General features: G+C 49.7%; 1 protein-coding gene across 1 annotated transcript; it reads right to left on the bottom strand.

Moving 5' to 3' along the window:
• Nucleotides 1–12,163: 12,163 nt before the first annotated feature.
• LOC311176199 (olfactory receptor 14A16-like) lies at nucleotides 12,164–24,394 on the bottom strand (the record flags this gene model as incomplete). Its single annotated transcript, XM_084241497.1, has 2 exons — nucleotides 12,164–13,041; nucleotides 24,298–24,394. 2 exons carry the CDS (start codon nucleotides 24,392–24,394, stop codon nucleotides 12,164–12,166), a joined length of 975 nt encoding a protein of 324 aa, XP_084097623.1.
• Between the last annotated feature and the right edge of the window lie 766 nt (nucleotides 24,395–25,160).

Genomic DNA, 25,160 nt, shown 5'->3' with positions numbered 1-25,160 from the left:
CCAAGCTCTCCTGACCGATGAGCACATATTGTCCATGAAACTATTTATGATAATAAAATGTAGTTAATCACAAGACATGACTCGTCCATTCAAATTTCAGAATGAAACCTGACTTAGAAAATCACTCACAGTAATATTCGCTTCAGGGATAGCATGAGAGCACAGTGCCCATACCTTGGGATATGACATCATTTCCTGGTCAGATTCCTGTTAATTTTCTATTTCTCCTTTGAACAAATGCAGTGAGTGTCTGCTGAGATGGGATCTTTACCATGAGTGTTTCAGCACACCATCACATTACTTTGTTATTTGTTCTTATAAAAGGAGGACACATATTTACACTTTTAACTGTTTTCACTTTTTACTGTGGGTCACTTTTCACTCACCCGCCTGCAAAAGTTTCCACTCAGAATCTACTCAGTGCCTTGCAGTGCCCGCCCTGTCCATGCACACTCCTGTCTTCTCCCCATTCCCTCTCCCTGTTCTCTCCGATAATGAGCAAAGCTTTGCACTCAGTCTAACATTTCCTTTTGCTGTTTGCCTCTATATTTTCTCAGCTATTGGCATTTTTATATTATAATCCACAGATGGGTGAGACCAGCCAATATCTTTCAATTTTTGACTTATTTCACTAGCATAAGCATCTCAAGGTCCACCTTTGGTCCCTAAGGGCACTAGTTCACATTTTTAATAGCTGTGTAGTATTCCATTGTGTGTGGACACACATTATTTATTTATTCACTCCACTGTGCATAGCTACTGGTTTGGATCCATGGCCAGCAACAGTGGTCAGTGCTGCTGTGAACACAGGTGTGCGTGGTGCATCAGAGAGTCTGCACATCTGGGACAAATACCTGCAGAGGTTGGTTCAACCTGTGGTTGTTCTGTTTTCATTGTCTGAAGACAAGTCCAAGCTGTTTTCCCAGCAGAGGTGAGAGGCCCTTTCTCTCTCTCCCTCACCTCCTTGCTGTGTCCAGTCTCTAGCTTGGTCCCTTCTCACCACGATCAAGTAGGACACAGGGACACAAGCATTCCAGGGACACAGGGATGGTTCAACATCTGAAAATCAATGAACGTTATCCAACACGTCAACAAAAAGAAGTATAAAAACCATGTGATAATATCAATAGATGCTGAGAAAGCTTTTGACAAAGTGCAACACCCATTCATGATAAAAGCCCATGAATTTCTTGGGATACAATGAAGATACCTCAACATCATAAAGGCCATCTATGACAAGCCAACAGCCAGTATCATTCTCAATGGTGAAAAGCTGAAAGCATTTCTATTAAGATCTGGAACAAGACAAGGATGTCCACTCTCACCACTGCTTTTCAATATAATACTGGAAGTCCTAGCCAGAGCAATAAGTCAAGAGAAAGACATACAAGGAATCCAAATAGGAAAAGAAGAAGTCAAACTGTCACTATTTGCAGACGATATGATAATATATAGAGAGAACCCCAAAAACCCCACAGAAAAACTAATTCAACTCATCAATCAGTTCAGTAAAGGGGCAGGATACAAAATCAACATGCAAAAGTCAGTATCCTTTCTATACACAAACAATAAATCTGAAGAAGAAATAAAAAAAATCCCTTTTATTATTGAAACAAAAAAAATCAAATACTTGGGAATAAATCAAACAATAGAGGTAAAGAACATATGCAAAGAAAAGTATAAAACACTGTTAAAAGAAATAGAAGAAGATACAAATAAATGGAAAGACATCCCCTGCTCATGGATTGGAAGAATAAACATTATTAAAATGGCCATCCTACCAAAAGCAATATACATATTCAATGTTATTCCAATAAAAATCTCAATGTCATTCTTCAAAGAAATAGAACAATTATTGATAAAATTCATATGGAATCACCAAAACACCGAATAGCCAAAGCTCTCCTGAAAAAAAAGAAGGGAATGGAGTCATCACACTCCCAGACTTCCAACTATACTACAAAGCCATAATCATCAAATCTGCATGATATTGGAACAAGAACAGACACACAGACCAATGGAATCGAAAAGAAAATCCAGAAATAAACCCACAGATTTCTGGTCAACTATTCTTTGACAAAGGAGTGAAGACTATGCATTGGAGCAAAGAAAGGTTTTTCAATAAATGGTGCTGAGAAAACGGGGTTGCTACATGCAAAAGAATGAAGCTTGACTACTAACTCACAACATACACAAAAACCAATTCAAAATGGATTAAAGAACTAGGCATAAGACTGAAACCATAAAATACATTGAAGGAAATATAGGCGAAAAACTACATGATATGCACATCAAAGACATCTTTACAGACACATCACCCAAAGCATTGATAGTGAAGGCAAAGATCAACAGCTGGGACTACCTCAAATTAAAGAGCATCTGCACAGCAAAAGAGACAATAACAAAAACAAAGAGAAACCCCACAGATTGGGAGAACATTTTTGCACACAACACTAATGATAAAGGTCTGATCACAAAAAATCTACAAAGAGCTGATGAGACCCAACAACAACAAAAAAATAAATAATAATTCAGTCAAAAAATGGGTGGAAGAGCTAAAAAGAAACTTCCCTGAAGAGGAAATTCAAATGGCCAAAATGCATATGAAAAAATGTTCAAAATCACTTGTAATCAGGGAAATGCTAATCAAAACTACAATGAGATATCATCTTACACGAGTGAGAATGGCACATATTAAAAAAGCTAGCAACAACAAATGTTGGCAAGGTTGTGGAGAAAAAGGAACTCTCCTGCACTGCTGGTGGGAGTGCAAACTTTCCAACCACTATGGAGAGCTATGTGGAGATTTCTGGACCTACTAAACATAGAGCTTCCATATGATCCAGCAATTCCACTCCCAGGTATTTACCCAAAGGACACAGAAACATCAATTCCAAAGAGCACCTGCACCCCTATGTTTATAGCAGCACTGTTTACAATAGCTAAGCTTTGGAAACAGCCCAAATGCCCAAAAAAGATGACTGGATCAAGGAGATGTGGTACATATACACCATGGAATATTACTCAGCATTCAAAAAAGATAAACACATTCAGTTTGCAGCAACATGGATGGCGCTGGAAGGGATCATGCTCAGCGAAATAAGCCAGAAAGAAAAAGAAAAACACCGGATGGTTTCCCTCATAGCAGACATCTAGAAAATTTAAAGAAGGGACCAGGAAAAAGAATAACTATAAGAAAGTAAATATCAAAATCAACAAACAACTATGAACCAGATACACTCTATGGGGGGTGCTGGGCGGGGATGGGAGAGATTGGGGTCAAAATAAGGGGGTCGCAATTGTACGGGGAATATAAAAATAAAATTTATAATAAAAAAATTGGCTCAAATGTATATGGAACCACGAAGACCCCAAATGGCCAAAACAAACCTCACAAAAATGAGGAAGCATGGTGGAGGCAGCACATTCCAGACTCCAGTCCATACAACAAAGCTCTAATACTGAAAGCAGCATGGCACTGGGACAAAAACAGACAGGCCAGCCACTGGAATATAATGAGGGCCTAGGAACCCACCCTCATCAGGATGGATGGTGACTCTACGACAGGAGCCAGAGCAGGTGCTGGAGCAAGAAAGTGGGGAAATTGTGCTGGGAGAAGCAGACAGACACACGCAGCAGAGTGAAGCAGGTCCTGCTCCAACCCCTACAAAAGAGTAAACTCAAGCAGATAAACACCTGTTTCCATGTGTGATGTCACCATCATCATGCAGCAAACCTAATAATATGACACCATGAGCAGAAACCCTAAAATACTATTTCCTAAAGATTAGAAGCAAATTATCCCAACAAAAGGACAATACTAATGCAAGTGCAGGGACAGGGGCTGGGGTGGAAAAGAACTACAGGATACACAACTTCAGAGACCAGAAAAGTGTCTCTTCCCGAAGGGCTGGTGACCCCCGTGGTCACTCACTTCTGCTGGATGTCCATTGTCTTTCCGCCCCACTCCTCTCCTTTGGCTCCCTCCTGCCTCTCTCCATGTCCCTTCCCTTCCGCCTCAGGCCTTCCCGTATCCCCCTCATGCCCAACCCCAGGGTCTTACCGTAAAGGGCACACGGGGTGTGATGGACAACTGTCCAGCTGTCTAGACAGGGACTCAGGGAACTGTTATCACTGATGGTGCCCACCACGGCGGACCTGACAGGTGGGGAATGTAACCTGGACATGAGGATTTGTCTATTCATGTCCATAGAGATGTGAGACAGACACAACATCACATCTACACACCGAGTGTGATAATTAATCTCTGAGACACACTGCAGGATGCTCCAATTAACACGGTCAAGTAAACACACACTTTCCCTTGGGAGGAAGGTCCCTGAGGCCTGGAATCTGGACTGTGTCCAACCCACGGACGCCAGCTCCATAGCTCAAATAGCCCAGCCCTGAGGCCCTGCTCTGTCCATGAGGCAGTGCAGGACAGGGTGCAACATCCTGTGAGTTCTCAGAGGCTCCCCGAGACCTGACCATGGAGTGAGAGGCCGGGACGCCCTCTGTCCTGCCATGGGGACAACATTAGGAGAGAGACTCGACTCAGCAGTGGGAACTTCCCCCTCCACCCAGACTGCAGGTATCTGCCCCCAGCCATTTGCAGGTGAGAATCCACTCACGGTTGGAAGTATTCAGATGTCACGCCTCATTTTAGACTTCAGAAAGTGCAGCAGTTAAACTATTCACTTTGTAAATCACAACAACTAATGCTGACGGGGCCCAAGTCATCATGTCCCACTGCCCTGTCAGCCTGGGTGAGACTCAGGGAGAGAAAACACATTCTCTTGTAATTTAAGATGCTCAAAGATACTGACTTAATACACTGATCATATTAGAAGAATTTGATTTTTGGGATATGTGACAATTTTTGATTCATACCTAGAATTTTAGCATCGACACACTCAGTGTGTTTTGGATACTAAACAAAATAACAAAATTAATGGAGTTAGATTGTATCGAAGATATTGTGGAGCAAAATAAAAAATATTTAGTTAAACTCAAAATGCTATGCCCATTTGTCCTACGCATTATGACAGATATAAATCAAGTAGAAAATTAAAAACTCTTACAGCAACATGTTGACGGCTTCATGGCTCTGACTCAAGCATGGGGCTGGCAGGGACGTGTGACTATTTATGGACGTGAACTTGGGATTCTTCCCCAACTCCATCACTCAGGGATTGTTAGTGATGTTTTGAAATAATTACAGTATTTAGACAGGGCCTGGAGGAGATATATGACAAATGTTATTTTATGATTTTAAATTTTTATATAAATCACTCAACAGATGTTAACATTATTAACAAACAAGTACCCTAAATTATTTCCTTGCTTTTATTAAATAATTTGGCATTATTCCCACCAATGTATTACAAACATTTTATATCACCACATTCCAAAAATCCTTCTGTAAACCTGCCCCTCCGTCAACCCCACAGAGGGAGGAGAGGATGAGATAGGGGAGGTGGAGAGCGGGCAGGGCTACCCTGTGTCCAGACGTTCCAACTCACGCACGGGCCTAGGGTGAGGAACAAACCTGCACCCGGGGGACCCCGGGGCCCTGGGACTGGCAGGGACTTCCACATGCACAGACCGTCCAGCTCAGCTCCGGAGCATCCTAATTCCTGCATGAGTCAGGGGAACACAGGGCCGGCAGGACCTGGGGGTGGATGGCCCCATCCTGTAGGAGGGACGTGTGGGTGCAACCATGGGAAGAAGAAGCTGCAGGAGAAACCACCTTAGCTCCTCTGGTAAACAACAGGGCAGTATAATGACCAGGACAGGCAGGAGCAGTCACCCTCTCAGCACATACAATGCAGGGGTGAGGTGCAGTCAGTGTTCAAATGGCAACATCGGCATGTGGGGCTCCCCACCTACCGCTGTGATGATGAATATGGGCACCGACCAGGAACAGACCTGGGACCATCAGTGTACACTTGCTCCCAAAATATGCACCTGGAGCTGCAACTGGCCTTTGATTTGGTGGAACTTGGTAGCTGAGATCCACAGGCCAGATTTGGGGCAAGCTTGAATGTTCATGTTCCTGTCTTCTTGGAGGGTCCACTCCTGGGAGTTGCGGTGACCTGGGACCCGGGGTTGGGAGAGGAAGGGCCGGGGTCAGGGTTTCAAGGGTGACCATGCACGGGAAGTGGTGAGACGGGAGGAGACTGCTCAGGGGGGCTGAGGTCAGTTGAACCCTCTGCCCTACAGCATCTCCCACAGGTGGCGTGGACATTGGCGGCACCTGCGGGTCACTGAAGCTGGGGAGGCTTAGCAGAGCAGGAGCTGAGATCCCTCTGGGGGAGACGCTGGACAGAGCACGGAGAGAGGTCAGTGGGGAAGGACAGCGCTGGTCTCCTGCAGGTTGACACTGCGGGTCCAGCACTGGTAGATGGTCCTGGCACTTTATTCCTCCAGACATTCATGCAGTGATGGCTTCAGGGGGAATGAATCTCAAGGCTGTGACAGAATTCATCCTCCTGGGGTTCCCCACCCAGGGGACCATAGGCTTCCTGCACCCGCTGCTCTTCTCTCTGGTCTACTAGTGTGCCCTGATGGGGAACGGGCTCATCGTCCTCATCACCACCCTGGACTGGCACCTCCACACCCCCAGGTACATCTTCCTGAGGAGTCTTTCCTTCACGGACCTCTGCCTCATCTCAGCCACAGTCCCCAAGTCCATTGCCAACTCTCTGAGGCACAGCAGCTCCATCTCCTTCCCGGGCCGTGTTGTCCAGGTCTTCATGATTTTTTCAGCAGGTGCAGAGCTGACCCTGCTCACGGTGATGAGCCTTGACCGCTATGCTGACATCTGCCACCCCCTGCAATATGAGGTCATCATGAGCAGGGACAGGTGTGTGCAGCTGACAGCTGTGTCCTGACTGGGTGGGGGTTTCTACGCTGTGATGTTCACAGCTGGAACCTTCTCCTTGTCCTACTGTGGGTCCAACGTGGTCCACCAGTTCTTCTGTGACGTCCCCCAGTTATTGGCTATTTTCTGCTCAGGAAACTTAATGAACAAACTTGGCACAATTTTCGTTAGTGTGGTGTTAAGTGTCTGCTGCTTTATTTTCATCACTATTTCCTATGTCCACATCTTCCCATCCACAGAAGGGAAGGCAAATCCTTCTCCACCTGCCTTCCCCACCTGCTCGTTGTGGTGCTGTTTGTCTCCATTGGGCTCTTTTCTTATCTGAAGCCGACCTGTGGGACTCCGTCCATGTCTGACCTGGTCATTTCTATGTTCTACACGATGGTGCCCCCCACCTTTAACCCCGTCATATACAGTCTGAGGAACCAAGCCATGAAGTCGGCTGTGGGAAGACTGATGAAGGGGAGACTCACCAAAATGTAATAGAGAAGATGACTTCATGACTCTATCACAGTCATTTATTTTAAATCTTTGCATCATTTTCCCCTTTATGTTTTTATAGTTACATATAATTCAATTGTATAATTGAAAACATATGCTTATTTTTAAATTATATTTAAGATAATTCATATACTCCTATCACTTATATTTGGCAATTTTTAGTACTGAGATGTTCTCTGGCATGCCGTGTTCTGGGGTATTTGGACTTCAGCATCTTTCTGCTGTTCTCCATTCTGTGCTCCCAGCCGAGAGAGGTGATGGATGGGTTTCATCTCAGTCGTCAGCAGAAGTTCTCTCATGGGGCAGCATCTCCAGTCTCTATGGTGCTTCCCCTTTCATGCCGCTGATCAAGGATCATGGATAGGACAGAGGCCCCTTTACTTAGTGAGTGAGGCCTTCACAGAATATATAAGGCCTTGGGATCTGTAGTAGAATCTGAATAGTCATGACCTTCTGTCGATTAGGACCACACCCGATGTGGTAGAGACCCTTCAGGAAGCTCTGGTGTGGGTGCTGACGGTGTTTACCGTAAACACACTCAGCATACAGTGGACACCAGAAATAAGACAGTGAGTGAAAGCAGTTAATTTCATGTTCAGTATACTCACTAAAATGTTATGAATATGTAATGGGTAGGGTTTTTTAAGAAACAATAAAGGAACATAGGAAGCTATAATGGTAAAAACAAAATAATAGCTAGTGGACTGCACAATACTCTAATATTTCCAGAAATAGTTGAGGAATGGCACTCAAACATCACACCATACTTTACAAATGTGTTTATCCACATTTATTTAATTACCAAGAACACCTGGGAATTTGAGGGTGATATCTTTTTGGGCACATTATTATGGGGTCTCAGAGGGTTTGTGTTTCCATATGGAATTGTTCAAACGAGAAAACTCATCAGATCTACATATCATAAATAAACGCAGATGCAGAAATCCTCAATAAAAGCTTAATGAACCAAATCCAACAATGCAATGAAAAGATCACACAACATGAACAAGTGGGATTTAACCAGTACCCGAGAATGGCTCAGGATCTGGAAATCAATCAATGAAACTCACCCAATCGAAAAAAAGGAAAGTGAAAACCATGCCGTCCTATCAACTGATGCTGAGAAAACATCTGACACATTCAGTGTCCATGTATGATGAAGCCCTTGGCAAACTGAGTGTACATGGCACACGCCTCACTATCATAAGAGCCGCAGAGGACAAGTCCACCAGGAGGTTTGCACTGGCAGCCTGGGGTTCAGGGACATGTCACCAGCGAATGCTAGTAAAGCAGAGCCAGGGGCGGAGTCTTTAAACTGTGCTTCAGTGAGGCAGCTGCAACCTGGAACTTGGGGAATGAACACCCTAAAGAAACCGCCTTAACATTCCATTTCCAGCTGCCTTTTTATAGTGAGGAGGGTGGGGGGTGCTGGGGGGGGCCGGACCGAGTGCACGTGGCCCCTCCCGTGGTCCTAGTCCGTGGCTCCGCTTCTGTTTCTCAGCACAGTCCACCCCCGAATGGTGTATCAAGGGTCCAGCTGCTGAGGGCACCAAAACACCACATTCAGCTGAGCGGGCATGTTGCTGCTGCTGTGGCCCCACGCGCAGTGCCCCACGTGGTCCCAGCAGCCCCAGGGAGGTCCCCATAAACCAGGCCCCAGAGGCGCCCGCCCCTCGCCGGCCACCGCCCGGGCGCAGACCCCTCCCCGACAGGGAGACCCGCCCCGACCTCTGAGCCGCAGGACCATGGGCTGAGGGCACGCTGGGGCGCCTGACTACTCGGGATGCTGGAGCAGGCCTGGGGGCCCACCCCACGGGCATGTGCCCAGCTGCGGGTCCCGCCTGTACTACTGCCACCCCAGGTCGCTGGGGAGGACCAGCCAGGCCGCCAGGAGAGCCCAGGCGCGCTGGGAAGGCGGGAGGGGCGAGGACGGGGCATCCCTGCTGTTCGCCCCCAGACTCCAAGGGCTTCTAGGTGTCCGGCTGAACAGAGCGGGGATCCCCAGCTCCACCCCCAGGTGGGGCCTCATCGGTGCACCCCAGCTCAGTCTGAGGGGGCCAGAGAGCGAACCTGAAGGTGACACGTCGGGAAATTATGGCCTGGAGGAGGAGCCAGCCCCTGCCGCGCCCAATGCTCCACCTGCACCCCCACGCCCTGCCAGCCCGGGCTGCACCCCCAAGCCCCGCCTGCGCTATCCGCACTCTTCCGAGATGCCCGGCAGAAAGCCATGGCTCCACCCAGACCCCGCGGCCTGCTGTAGCTACTCCCAGCTCCCCCCTCCGCAGGCCGCTGTGGCTCCTCCCAGCCCCCCCAAGGGCCGCCATGGCTCCTCGCAGCCCCCCCCGCGGGCCGCCGTGGCTGAAGTGGCCGCCGTGGGGCGGGCTGTGAGAGGGCCGCGTGTCACGCGCTGGGGGACAGGACGGCACCCACTCACGCCAGGGTCTGCTTGTCTCTCCAGCGCCGGCGCTGTTTGAGCGGCTGGAGGCCAGGGCTCCGCGGGACCGAGGCTCCTGACGGGGGCGCAGGAACTGTCTGCTAGGCCAGATCCAGAGCGAGCCCGCGGGCCGGTCCCCTCCTGAAGCTCCCCGTGGCGCGCCGACCCCCGTGGGTGCGTCTCCCTCCGCCGAGCCTGGTCCGAGACCCAGGACGCCTTCCTCGGGAGCGGCCGAGCCTGAGCCGCCCCGTCCAGATGCCAGGTGGCCTTGGCAGGCCGGCAGGAGCGGGACAGGACTGGCCCCCGCTGCCTAGGGGGCCGGGAGGGCACTGTTTAGGCGGGGCCTCCCGAGTGCGCTGGGGCTCCAAGGGGCGGAGCCGCCCGGCCCACCCTATGTGCCCGCGTCCTTCCCCGTGTCCACCCGGGTCCTGCCCGGCTCCCCGCTGTGGGGTCTTTGGCCCCCATCCCCACGGGCCTCGGGAAGACCCAACGCACAGAGAGCCTCGGGCCTTGCTGCTGGGTGACCCGACTGCAGGACGCGGGTGGCTGCTGAGGCGTGAGGCCCGGCCCTTCGCGGGCAGGACAGTCCCCGCTGCGGCGCGAGGGAGGAGGCAGGGAAGAGGGCGGGAGACCGGGCACTCGTCCGCAGGTCGGGTCAGCGCCAGCCCCAGCCCCGTCGGCTCTGCTTGAGGCCTCGCCCCTGTGACCGAGGCCGCGCCCAGCGCGCCTGGCTCCCATCTTATCCCAGGCGTCCACTGTGCAGCTCCAAGTCCTCCTCGCCCCTGATGCCCGCCCTGCCCGGCCACCCAGCAGGGGCTCCCGGCTGACTTGGAAGGCCCCTCGGGGTCGGCGCCTGAGACTGACCGGCAGCCTGACCTCGTGGACTCAGATGGGTCAACAGACACACAGGGCATCGCCTGCCTGGAGGGGAGGGCCCATCACCACCGCCCACGGGCCTCGGTGGAGAGGCGCCCGGGACATGGTGCCGGGGACACAAGCCCTGGAGAGGGAGCCCGGCCCGAGCTGTGCCCGGGCTCTGGGCCGCTGAAAGATGGCCTGACCCCAGGCCGGGGGCCTGCTGGCGGGAGCCTGGGCATGAGAGACATGCTGGGGAGGTGCCCAGACCTGCCCATAGCACGGCCTGAGGACCCAACCTGGAAAGGGGACAGCACAAGGCGATGGGGGGGTGTGCACGGGGGACCTCGGGCAGGGTGGGGGGAATGCGCTCAGAGTGATGAAGGCGTTGAAGGCCAGAGGTTGAGCGCAGTGCCGGTTCGATCCCTGGCAGCGGGGTGAGGGTCCCACATGGCGCACAGACATCTCCTGCCGCCCGCTGTTCCCCTCAGCAGTGTACTTCATCAGTCTGCCTGTTCTGCTCTCTGCTCTGGATCTGGTGAATTCTCTCACCCTCCCGCACATCTGACTGTACCCCAGTGCTTGTGTAAATAAATAAATAAATAAATCTTTAGAAAAAATAAAATAAATAAAAAGAAAAATAGTGAACTTAAGTGTTATCTAAAAGAATGTCAAGAAGAACTCTTAGAAGAATCAAGATACAATTTGGAAAACTAAGGTAACCTGAATATAAACACCACCACAATAAAGGTCTTAACATTAAATTTTGCAGTAGAAATGCGCTTACTCAAAAATAATTCATCTGCTATAAAAACAAAACACTGAATCACAGGAGTACAGTGTGATAGGATCAAGTCAGACGTCACAGAAAGTGACAGTCACGTCCATGACAGGTTTCAGCCCCAGACTCTGATTCCCAGGTCATCCGTCCAACTCCCACCTCTGGCAGAGTCATGTCAAATGTAGTTGCTACGTGAACTTTGAGCAGAAAAATGAATGTCTTTTAGAGGAAGATGCCCCATTAGGAATCATGAGGGTGGGAGCACGCATTCAGCTGTTCCCTCTCCCCTCCACAAGCATGGGTCTCTGTGGAGACACACACACAGGCTGTGGGAACCAAGTGCCCAGGTACACGGTCCCATGACCTGTGCTCCAGGGAGAAAAGAACTTGCATCTTGTCATTGTTAGTAACTGTTGGTGACCTCTGAGTTTTGACTTCATTCTGAGTCGGAAATGTGCGACTTCTTGCAAACAACATCACATGATTTTTTTTAACATGACCTGGAATTCAGTTTATGAGCTTCACACAGGGAGAGGTTTTGTAAGAGGCTGCATTAACTTACAGAGCTACCTTTAAGGAAGAATATGAGAATATACATTTTTGACAAAGAAATAACCTTAAGAGAAAAGTCTACCTGGAAATGAGGACATGTAACAGTTAGATGGAAAATCTGAGTTAAATAAGGAGTTATAATTGATATTGTGATCTTTCACTTGTTGGTGATTTGGCCCTTCACCAGTCTCCCCACAGCCGGCTTCATGGCTTGATTCCTCAGACTGTATATGATGGGATTAAAGGTGGGGGGCACCACCGTGTAGAACATAGAAATGACCAGGTCAGACATGGACAGGGTCCCTGATGTCGGCTTCAGATAAGCAAAGTATCCAGCGGAGAGAAACAGCACCACATCCAGCAGGAGGGGAAGGCAGGTGAAGTAGACTTTGGCCTTCCCTTCTGTGGATGGGATCTTCCTGACAGCAGAGAAGATGTGGACATAGGAAATGACAATGAAAATGAAAGAGCACATACCCCAGGCCACACTAATGAGAATGGGAACAAGTTCGCTCATTAAATTTCCTGAACAGGAAATAGACAATAACTGGGGGATGTCACAGAAGAACTGGTGGACCACGTTGGACCCACAGTAGGACAAGGAGAAGGTTCCAGCTGTGCTCATCACAGCATAGAGACCCCCACCCATCCAGGACACAGCTGTCAGCTGCACACACCTGTCCCTGCTCATGAGGATGCCATAGTGCAGGGGGTGGCAGATGGCAGCATAGCGGTCAAGGCTCATCACTGTGAGCAGGTGCATCTCTGCACCTTCTGACATAATCAGCACAAAGACCTGGATGACACAGCCCGGGAAGGAGATGGAGCTGCTGTGCCTCAGAGAGTTGACAATGGACTTGGGGACCGTGGCTGAGATGAGGCAGAGGTCCGAGAAGGACAGGCCCCTCAGGAAGAGGTACATGGGGGTGTGGAGGTGCTGGTCCAGGGTGGTGATGAGGACGATGAGCCCGTTCCCCAGCAGGGCACACAGGTAGACCAGGAGAAGAGCAGCGGGTGCAGGAAGCCCATGGTCCCCTGGGTGTGGAAGCCCAGGAGGACTAAATCTGTCACGAAGGTGCAATTGATCACCCCTGAAGCCGTCATCTGTATGAGTGTGGAGAGGAAGAAATCACCACAGCCCCGTCTCCCCAGGTGAACATAACTCGGTGCATTGAGTCAATCACAGCAGCTCCTCAGCACCCACACCCCTGGTCTTCCTGAGTCTCATCCCCAGTCATTCTCTGTTTATTACCCTTGGGGTTCCCTGTCCTTGGACTTGTGGAAGCAGGAGGGTGTTCACCTGTGTTTTACCTTGGAGTGTGAGGGGGCACTGCACACACAGAGGGGCAGAAATGGAACCCCAAAACAAGACAGCAAAGATGTGACAAGGAGCATATCATTTTAGTGGCAATTATTAATTAACATGACCCCATGTCACCCCACTCGTGAGGTCAAGTCCTCTTCAAAACACAGGTTAGAGGCTTTGGTCAAAGCAAAAACAGAAATGTGTTTTTGATGAAGGCCCAAGAGTGATGAAGGCCCAGAGGGGAGAAACCTGCCATCAGGGTCTTGCATTGGAAAGATGAGCAACTTGGGAAACTTCCCCACACAGATTTTATTCTGAAATTTCAATGGACACCGTCTTGTGGGTAGCATGCATTTTATAAGAGAAATATTGCCTGGCCTGTGTCTGTTATGATCCGTCAGGCGTGTTTGGCTACACCGTGTCCCGCTGCAGAGAGGACGCTTGAGGGAGGAGCCTCCCCCAGCTCATGTTCTCAGGGTGGGTGATCAGCCGTGAGGCCCCGGGTCTACAGCACAGAAGTTGATGGAGAATAAAAATTCATAAATATTGTTGTGCTTCACTTTATTTAAAGTTTTACATCATATAAAAAGATAACATAGCTCCTGAAGTAGAAAAATAGTGAACTTGATTAAGCATTATCTAAAAGAATGGCAAGAAGAAGACCTGGTAGAGGAATCAAGATACAATTTGGAAATCTCAGGGAGCCTGAAAATGAACACAACAACAACAAAGGTATGAACATTAAATTTTGAAGTAGTAAAGCAGTGGATCAAAAATAATTCATCTACTTTAAGTAAAAACACTGCATCACAGGTGTACAGTGTGATAGGATCAAGTCAGACATCACAGAAAGTGACAGTCATGTCCATGACAGGTTTCAGCCCCAGACTCCGATTCCCGGGTCATCCGTCCAACTCCCACATCTGGCAGATTCATGTCAATTTTATTTGCAAGAAGACATGTGAGCTGAAACATGAATGTCTCTTAGAGGAAGACACCCCATCAGGAATTGTGAGGTGTGGGGGACCCTCTGCTGTCTCTCATCCCCTACTCAAAGATGGGCCTCTGTGGAGACACACACAGGCTGTGGGAACCGAGTGCCCAGGACCACGGTCCCATGACCGGTGCTCCCGGGAGAAAAGAACTTGCAACTTGTCATTGTTAGTAACTGTTGGTGACCTCTGAGTTCTGCCTTCTTTCTGAGTCTGAAATGTGTGACTTCTTGCAAACAACATCACATGAATTTTTTTAAAATGACCTGGAATTCAGTTTATGAGCTTCACAAGGGGAAGGGGTTTTGCTTAAGTCTGTATTAATTTACGGAACTATATTCTAAGGAAGAATATAAGAAGATGATTTTCTGACAAACAACTGTAAGAGAAAAGCCTATTTGTGAATGATGACGTGAAAAACTCCAGGAAAAACTAAGTAAATGAGGATTACAATGGAGATTGTGATATCTCACTTGATGGACAATTGGCCATTTATCAGTCTCCCCACAGCCGAATTCATGGCTTGGTTCCTCAGACTGTATATGATGGGATTAAAGGTGGGGGGCACCACCGTGTAGAACATAGAAATAACCAGGTCAGACATGGATGGAGTCTCTGAGGCCAGCTTCAGATAAGCAAAGAATCCAGTGGAGAGAAACAGCACCACAACCAGCAGGTGGGGAAGGCAGGTGGAGTAGACTTTGGTCTTACCTTCTGTGGATGGGATCTTCCTCACAGCAGAGAAGATGTGGACATAGGAAATGACGCTGAATATGAAATAGCAGAAAGTCAACAACACACATATGAGAATGGGGACAAGTTCACTCATTAAATTTCCTGAGCAGGAAATAGCCAATAATTGGGGGATGTCACAGAAGAACTGGTGGACCACCAGGTTGGACCCACAGTAGGACAAGGAGAAGGTTCCAGCTGTGTTCATCACAGCAAAGAGACCCCCACCCAGCCAGGACACAGCTGTCAGCTGCACACACCTGTCCCTGCTCATGATGACCTCATAGTGCAGGGGGTGGCAGATGGCAGCATAGCGGTCAAGGCTCATCACTGTGAGCAGGTGAAGCTCTGTACCAGCTGACATAACCATCATGAAGACCTGGACGACACAGCCCGGGAACAAGATGGAGCTGCTGTGCCTCAAAGAGTTGACAATGGACTTGGGGACTGTGGTTGTTATGAGGCAGAGATCTTTGAGGGACAGACTCTTCAGGAAGAAGTACATGGGGGTGGGGAGGTGCCGGTCCAGGTTGGTGATGAGGACGATGAGCCCATTCCCCAACAGGGTGCAAAGATAGACCAGGGAGAAGAGCAGAGGGTGCAGGAAGCCCATGGTCCCCTGGGTGGGGAACCCCAGGAGGACGAATTCTGTCACGGTAGTGAGATTGGTCACCACTGGGGCCTTCATCTGTATAAAAGAGAAAATACGAAGAAACTGACAAATCTTCCAACATTGAACATAGATCATTATGAGAGGGTAGTAATTCAATCTATTTTCCACAGAATTACAACTTCTTGGTCATATTGAGTCAAATATCAGCATCTGCATATACTTCATTATTCAACCTATTTATTTCCACCTCATGTGATTGTGCCGTTATTACATTCTCTGAATTAGCTCTTGAAATTGGTGAAATACTGACATTTCAAATGTCCTCTACAAAAATTGTACAATTGGAATCTCATATGCATCAACAAACCCACTCACAATCCCTCCCCACAGCCCCAGTCCTGCTACTGGTGCCTCCTGCCCTGGCCCCAGGGTCTCCACCCAGCACAACTCCCAGAGGTTGTCCAGGGCACAGCCCCAGAGGACACATGACCATGCCCAGCCCCTCCCCACCCTGGATAGCCTGTCCCTGCTCCTCCAGCACAGCCCTGGTCTGGGGAGTCCCCACAGTGACTGGTGTGCAGGGAGATGGGGTGTGCGGGTCCCTGTTTTACTGCTCCCCAGAACCCGACCCTGTCCTGGAACTGAATGATCTGGGCTCGTTGTCCCCGTGCGGTGTATCCTGACACCTCCTCTGTCAGATTCCTGCCCCTGTGGCCTCACTGCTGCCTCCTGGTCCGTCCCCTCATCTCCTCATCTCAATGCCCCTGACTCCCCACATCTGAGGACCCAGAGACCACATTTCCCACAGAGTCTGCTCCTCGGTCACACCCACGTCCCTCCTGCAGGATGGGCTCGCCCACCCTGGGTCCCTCACGGCCCCTCTGTCCCCCTCAGACTCATGCACATCTGTGCAGGGAGGAGGCCGCTCCAGGGCTGAGCTGGACGGTCTGTGCGGTCCCAGGGTCCCGGGTTCCCCGGGTGCAGGTTTGTTCCGCACCCCAGGCCCGTGCGTGAGTGGGGACTTCTGGAAACAGGGCAGCCTTGTCCTCTCTCCTCCCCCCAATCTCACCCCCTCCCCCCTCTGTGGGGTGACGGAGGGGCAGGCCCTGGGGAGGCAGGATTTTAAGAAAAATGCGGGGATTAAACCTGTGGATATACATTTGTGCAAACAATTAAAAAGTTTAATAAAAATAATAAACTATTAATAAACTAATTGCCAAAGTGGTCTACATGTAGTCATCTTTTGATTACAGTAAATATGATGACAAAATATGTTTTCATTAAATCCCTTCCTGGCTTTTTAAAAAAACTGTTACTTCTTCCTCTCACAATATCACTTAGAATCTCATAGTGATGGAGTTGGGGAAAAATCCCAAGTTCACGTCCATAGTCAGATGTCCATGGCACCCTCACTTCAGTGTCAGAGCCATGAAACTCTCCCCAATTTTGCTATAAAAAGTATTGAATTTGTCCTTGACTCTTACAGGTGTCATAATATTTTGAGACACAAAGACATAACATTCTGGTTTTTGATAAAATTTTAATTTCTTGAGTTTAGTTTTCATCACAATTTAATTGTATCAGTCATTGCTTTTTGATACTTAATACACACTGACACTTTGTGCTGAGTGCCTAAATCACAATTATGAAGAATTGTCATATATCATAAGTTGAAATCTACTAATATGATGATGCTATTAAAAGTCATAATATTTGGAATGGTTAAATTAAAAAAAAAGTTATTTCTCCCATTGCAATTCTTCCCAGGAGAATATGGAATTGTGGAATTCAGTAACTTGTGCATCTTTAGAATTTATTAATTTTTATAATCTACAAAATGAGTACATTAACTCTATGCTCTCTCAAGTGTAAAATGAATTTGAAACCTAAAAACTTTCAAGTGTGAGTGGATTCTCCCCTGCAAACGACTGGTTAGCAGATACCTGCAGTCTGCAAAGAAAGTTCCCGCTGCTGTGTCGAGTCTCTCTCCTGAGGTTGTCCCCATGGCAGGACAGAGGGTGTCCCGGCCTCTCACTCCATGGTCGGGGCTCGTGAGCAGCCTCTGAGCACTCACAGGATGTTGCACTCCGTCCTGTGCTGCCTCGTGGACAGAGCAGGGCCTCAGGGCTGGGCTATTTGAGCTCTGGAGCTGGCGTCCGTGGGTTGGACACGGTCCAGATTCCAGCCCTCAGGGACCTTCCTCCAGAGGGACAAGTGCCCTCTTCGAGTTGACCATGTTAACGGGCATCATCCTTTACCACATCTCAGTGAGAAATTACTGCACTGAGGGTGCCAGAGGCAATTTCCTTAGTGGTTCACACCTATTTGGACAGGACTGCGGCTCCTCCTCCTCCAGGCTCCATCACCCTCCACTGACCGGTCATGCAGGACCCGGGTGTGGACCTTGTGATAAGCCACGTCCAAAGGGCGCTGGAAAGTCACTGTCACCCACTGTGTGCCCTTCGTGGGGAGACCTGGGAGATGGGTGTGAGGGGGATGGGAAAATGTGGAGGCAGGAGTTGAGGGGAGGAGGAAAACCCAGAAAAAAGTGAATTTGTTCATGTTACTAAATATTTTTATTTAAATGCCACTTTATTCTCAGCACCTATAAACGTGATAAAACCTGAATCCTCATGTTTTACTAAATCTTGTGTTTCTCTTACAAATCGGGCGAGTCCTGAGGGGCTGCTGTCTTTGGCTTGTCCACGTCCTGGTCTGTGTCTTGGGCTCTGAGACAGCAGTGGGGGGACCCTCTCCCAGGGGTGTCCCCTGCGTGCTCACACCCACCGGGGCAGGGTGCACGGACAAGGGGCTATTTGGGAGGGAGATGGGGCAGTCCTGGGCCACATGCACCGTCCTGCCCCGGGCCTGGTGTCTGCCAGACCCAGCCTACGGCTGCTTCAGCAAGATGGTGCCCGCCACGGGGGGGGGGGCTGAGCTGGACACCCTGGGCGGGGGAGGGAGAGGCAGCCCAGGCTGTGTTGTGCTCAGAGGCGCCGCTCCAGGCTCCGCTGCTTCCAGCTCCTGACCCCCAAAGTCTCCAAGGCCGGCAAGGACCCGCCCGCCCTGGGGCCGCTGGAGACATCCGGTTCCAGACACGAGGCCACACTCCGCCCTGTGTGCCCGGCGGGGTCAGCCTGGCCCGTCCACAGGCAGCTCGGGCTTCGGCGCCTGCCCCGGCCCCGCATCCACCCTCCCCGCCGGCCAGCGGCTACCGTGCAGGCGCCGGCGTCTCGCCCGAGGGAGCCCAGAAGCGGGCGCTGCCCCGGGCGCGTGGGCAGCTCCGGCCAGCGGTTGTGGTCACCCCCAGTCACCGCGCGGCCGGGTGCACGGGTCAGGGGCGCGCGTGCGGGGTCCCTCCTGGCCCGGGGCGGCGTCAGAGCCGGAGTGTCCCCCGCTCCGGGGGTGCAGACAGCACCCCGCTCTGAGGCGCGGGCCGGGCCTAGGGCCGCCTCGGCCAGCGGGGACGCAGGACAGGTCCGAGCCCGCGCCTGGACGGCGTCGGCTTCTCCGCCCGCCCAATGGCGGCCGCGGCACCTCTTCCTCTCAGGCTCCGCGTCCTCATCCTGGGCCTGGGCGCGTGGTCACGCCTCTCCTCAAAGCCTGGCCCTGCTCTCCTCGTGGGCGCTGGCTCCCGCCTCAGGCCGCCGCCCCGCCCCCTCCCGGGCTCCTCCCCTCAGCCTCAGGGGCGGAGCCTCTCGGGCTGCCCCGCCCCCAGCCCCATAGGACCACGTCGCAACCCTGCGTCTGATTGGGCCAGGTCCGTCTGCCCAGGCGCCTGATTGGTCCAAGCCCCGCCCTGGCAGTGCAGCTCTCCATGAAAGGGCCCTGAGGCGCCTGGGCTGGAGCAGCTCCAGAGGGAGCCCAGGAAAGGCCGTGCCCCCCGACATGGACGGTTTCAGAAGGTGGGGTTCAAGGGTGCCAAATGCCCCCTGATGCCCCGGGTCCAGCCCAGACCCGCCCGAGCCTGGGCCCAGCTCAGAGCCTGGACCTGCCTCAGCCTGTCCCACTGCCCGGAGACCACGGTCCCGCCCTCCTCTCCTCAGGGGAGTGTCCACGGCCCCACCCTCCTCTCCTGGGGGAGTGTCCACAGCCCTGCCCTTCCCTCCTCAGGTGAGTGTCCACAGCCCCGGCCCCTCTCCTCGAGGGAGTGTCCACGGCCCCGCCATTCTCTCTTCCGGTGAGTGTCCATGGGCCCTGCCCTGCGGGATGGGAAGACACAAATGACAAGTCCCAGAACCTCTCAGATGTGTGTTCGCCTTTGGCTAGAAAATTAGGTATTTGTGACCAAAGGCCTCTGGTGAGGGTTGACGCGGCCAGGGGTGTGGCGGGAGGGAGAGAGTCTGCTCGGAGCCCATGGCTGGCCGAGGCCGGGGTGAGGGACACACATTGCCCAGCGAGGACGGCCGTGGCTGCAGATGGGAAGGCGCCTGGCGCTTCTCCCTTTCCATGGATCGTCGCAGGTGCTGTTTTGGGGGACAGACACCGTCACCCTGTCTCCCCGCAAGTGGCCACTGCGGCCCTGTCTGCCCTCATATGTGATGAATTAAAAATGATCAGTTTGTTTCGCTGAGCATGATCCCTTCCAGTGCCATCCATGAGAAATAAGCCAAAAAGAAAAAGAAAAATACCGGATGGTCTCACTCATAGCAGAAATCTCGAAAACTTAAATAAGGGACCAGGAAAACGAATAACTATAAGAAAGTGAAAATCAAAATCAACAAAAAACTACGAACCAGAGACACTTTTAAGGGGGTGGGGGTTGGAGGGGAGAGATTGGGGTCAGAATGGGGGGGGGGCTGCAATTGTATGGGGAATATAAAAATAAAATTTATTATTAAAAAAAATGATCAGTTTGAAACAGTCAGACATCACAGGAATGACCTGACAGAATGATTAATGATACTTAGATTCTATCCAATAATAAAATCAAAAAGAGGCCACGGGAATGGGAGAGAGTCTATGCAGCAGGCACCAGCATCTGTGACTCTGTCCAGGCAGGTAAAAGTGGCTGCAGGTGTGAGGCAGGTGGACATGCTCAGGAGCTGGGATGGTTCCAACCTGAATAAAAAGTGTGAGGGGGCTGCAGCCTCCTGAACTCCCCGGAAATGTCTCTGAGTGGTCTGAGGCGTGTTGGATTGGGGTGTCTCTTTCTGTTGTTGGGTTTGTAGGTTTTGTGTATTTTGGCCCTTGTCAGGCATGCGATGTGCACAATCAGTAGGCCCCAGTGCAGGGCCCTATTTTGGGGATGGCAACTTCTGAGGCACAGAAGAAGCTCTCTAGTGTGTGGGTCCCATGTGTTCCTACGTGCTGATGTTCCCTGGTCCTTAGTGTTGTGTCCCCAAATATATCTGTGGTGTGAGTGTCCAGTGGGCAGCCCCTATGTGTTCCTTCTGGTAGATTAAGTCTTCATCTAATGCAGATTTCTAAAATAAAATATATATATATATATATATTTATACAAGAAGTGGGGTACAGGCTAGATTTGTGGGAGGGTGAGAGGATTCACCAGAGACAGAGAAGGGAGCAGAACAGGCAGACTGACCAAAAACACTGCTGATGGGAGCAGTGGGCAGGACAGGAGAGGTCTGCTGAGCTATATGGGACCCTCGCCGGTTTGCAGGGGATGGAACCCGCGCTGCAGAGACTGTGGACAGACTCACAGCGTAGCACTCCACCCACTGCGACACTGGGGAGGACCCTAATGCAGATTTTTAATCCATTCCATATTGTTAAACTGCACTAATAATAAGAAATAGAAATCCAAACTGTAATGAGTTGTCATCTGTGAGAAGGGACCAATCAAGAGACTGGACACAGCAAGGAGGTGAGAGAGGGAGAGGAAGGGCCTCTCATCTCTGATGCAAAATGGCTTGGAGATCTCTACAGACAATGGAAACAGAGCTCCCACAGGTTGGACCAACCACTGCCGGGTAGTGTTCCAGATGCCCAGACTCTACAGTGCAGACCACAGACAACTGTGTTCACAGCAGCACTGACCACTGTTGCTGGCTGTGGCCCCAACCCAAGTACGATGGGCAGAGGAGTGAATAAACAACATGGGTCCACATTCAATGGAATACTACACAGCTATTAAAAAAGATAACCCCATGCCCTTAGGGACCAAAGGTGGACCTTGGGGTGCATATGCTAGTGAGATAAGTCAAAAATTGAAAGATATTGGCTGGTCTAACTCATCTGTGGAATATAATATAAAAAGTCAATAACTAAAAAAGTATAGTGGCAAACAGCAAGAGGAAATGTTGGACTGAGTGCAAAAATTTGCTCATTACCAGAGGAAACGGGAGGAGAGTAGGAGTGTGGAAGGAGGGGTCGGGCACTGCAAGACATTTAGTAGATTCTGAGTGGACACTTGTGCATGTGGGGGAGTGAAAACAGTAAAATGTGAAAATGAGTGTCTTCCTTGGATAAGAACAAGTAACAAATTAACGTGATGTGATGAAACACTCATGGAAAACATCCCTTCTCAACAGCCACTGGATTTGTTCAAGGAAAAATAGAAATTACATCAACAGGAATCTGACCTGGGAATGATGATGTCATATCCCAAGGGGATGGGGACCATGACATCATACTATCACTGAAATGAATATTACTTTGAGTGATTTTCTTTTTATTTCTCAGTATTTTTTAAGATTTATTTATTTATGCATGCAAGGACTGGGGTACAGGCCAGAGGTGTGGGGAGTAAGGACTCAGCAGAGACAGAGTGGGGAATAGAATAAGCAGGTCGACTGAAATACTCAGCTGAGGGTAGCAGTGGGAGAGTCAGGAGAGGGCTGCCGCACCATGTAGGTAGCTCCAGGCCCAGGATCGAACTTGTGCTGCATGGCTACAGATAGCTTCCTATTGGTGTGCTTAACTACTGCACCACCAGGGAGACCCCTAATTTGAGTGATTTTCTAGCTCACGTTAATTCTGAAATTTGAATGGACAGTCAGGTCTTGTGGTTAACTACATATATTATCATATGAAACATTTTCATGGACAAATATGTGATAATCAGTCAGAGAGTTGACCTGCTCCCAGAGAAAGTGCTTGAGAACAAGAACATCACCCAGCTCATGTTGTAAGTGTTAGGGAAACAATATGGGAACCTCCGTACATGCAGGGAGATGTGTAGAATTAACAAATATTGCCGTGTTTTATTTTGCATAATGTTTTACATAATATAAAACATAGTTCCCAAAGTAGAATAAAAATGAACTTTAGTTTAATCTACAAGAAGGTAGAGACGAAGACCTGGTATAGAATCAAGATACAAGATACAATCTGGGAAGCTAAGGAACCTAAAAATAAACACAACAAATTAAAAATTATAAATATTTAAGTAGAAATGTAGTTCTTCAAAGATAATTCATCTAACTTTACTTTTGAAAACACCACATCGAGGGGGTGCAGTCACGTTGGCATCCAAACAGGCATCATAGAAATTAATATTTCATCTATTCCAGGATTCAGTCATAGATTCCTACTAACCAAGGAAGCTTCAATTCCTTCCATCTCTGGCAGATTTAAGTGTGGTTTCCCTTTGTCCTTTGATCAGAAACATAAACTTCTCCTAGAGGAAGATGCCACATTAGGGGACCCCACTTTCTGTCTCCACTCCCCTCCATAAGGACGGGACCTTCAGTGGAGTCACACCCAGGATGTGGTTACCGAGTGCCTAGGACTGGGGTCCCATGAACATTTTGTCCTGAGGACATTCCCCCTTAACCACTGCTTCATTTTATGTAAATGTTGGTGATGTGTGAGTTCCAGAACATTCTTTCTACATCAATAGATGTTTTTAACTATGAGCAGGATACAGTTTGTGCATATCACACAGGGAGGGGTAGGGGAAAGGACTGCAGTATTTTAGGAAACAGGAGTATATGGAAGAATATGAGAATATAAATTTCTGGAAAAGGAAAAATTCCAGTGCAGGAAATCTATGCTTTATAAATGAAAAAATATAAGAGTTGGGGGGGGGAATCTGAATTAATGAGGAGTTACAATTTAGACTATAATATCTCACATCTTGGAGTATTGGCCTTTCATCAGTCTCCCCACAGCCGTCTTCAAGGCTTGTTTCCTCAGACTGTATATGACGGGATTAAAGGTGGGGGAGACCACCGTGTAGAACATAGAAATGACCAGGTCAGACATGGATGGGGTCCCTGAGTTCGGCTTCAGATAAGCAAAGCATGCAGTGGAGACGAACAGCACCACAACCAGCAGGTTGGGAAGGCACGTGGAGTAGATTTTGGCCTTCCCTTCTGTGGAAGGGATCTTCCTGACAGCAGAGAAGATGTGGACATAGGAAATGATGATGAAAATGAAACAGCAGATACCCAAAACCAAACTGATGATAATGAAGACAAGTTTGTTCAACAAATTTCCAGAGCAGGAAATATCCAATAACTGGGGGAAGTCACAGAAGAAATGGTGGACCACGTTGGACCCACAGTAGGACAAGGAGAAGGTTCCAGCTGTGTTCATCACAGCAAAGAGACCCCCACCCATCCAGGAAACAGCTGACAGCTGCACACACCTGTCCCTGCTCATGATGACGTCATAGTGCAGGGGGTGGCACATGGCAGCATAGCGGTCAAGGCTCATCACCGCGAGCAGGGTCATCTCTTCACCTGCTGAAAAAATCATCACGAAGGCCTGGATGACAAAACCCTGGAACAAGATGGAGCTGCTGTTCCTCAGAGACTTGGCAATGGAATTGGGGACCATGGCTGAGATGAGGCAGAGGTCCGTGAGGGACAGACTCCTCAGGAAGAAGTACATGGGGTGTGGAGGTGCCGGTCCAGGGTGGTGATGAGGACGATGAGCCCGTTCCCCAGCAGGGCACACCAGTAGACCAGGGAGAAGAGCAGCGGGTGCAGGAAGCCCATGGTACCCTGGGTGGGGAACCCCAGGAGGACGAATTCTGTCATGGACATGAGATTGGTCACCCCTGAGCCATCATCTGTATAAAAGAGGAAAGAGAAACAAGGTGTTAATTCTTCCAATGTTGAAAATGGAATGGGTTATCAATACAAGAAAATAATGTATTTTCTGCATAATTATCCCTTCCAGTTCTATGGACAGTAATGTCCTCACTATGTCTGCTGTTTTATTCAACTTATTTATTCCCACCTCATTTGAATATGTCATTATTACATTCTCCACATGAGTCCTGAAAATTGGTGATAACTGGAAATTTCAACTGTCCCTACAAAACTTGAACAAATTATAATGTCTTATCTGTCAAAAGTGTAAAAAAAAAAAAAGAAAAACTCCCCAACAACCCAACCCAGGCCCACGGCTCCCCCTCCCGCCCAGGCCCCAGTGTCTCTGCCCAGCACACCTCCCAGAGGTTGTCGAGGGCACAGCTCCAGAGGACACATGACCATGCCCAGGCCCTCCCCACCCTGGGGAGCCTGTCCCTGCTCCTACAGCACAGCCCTGGTCTGGGGAGGCCCCACAGTGACGGGTGTGCAGGGAGATGTGGTGTGGT

Source organism: Talpa europaea (assembly GCF_964194135.1).
Source record: "Talpa europaea genome assembly, chromosome: 8".
NCBI classification, from domain to species: domain Eukaryota; kingdom Metazoa; phylum Chordata; class Mammalia; order Eulipotyphla; family Talpidae; genus Talpa; species Talpa europaea.
Note: the sequence above shows the minus strand (reverse complement) of the source record. Positions and strands in the feature narration are given on the sequence as shown.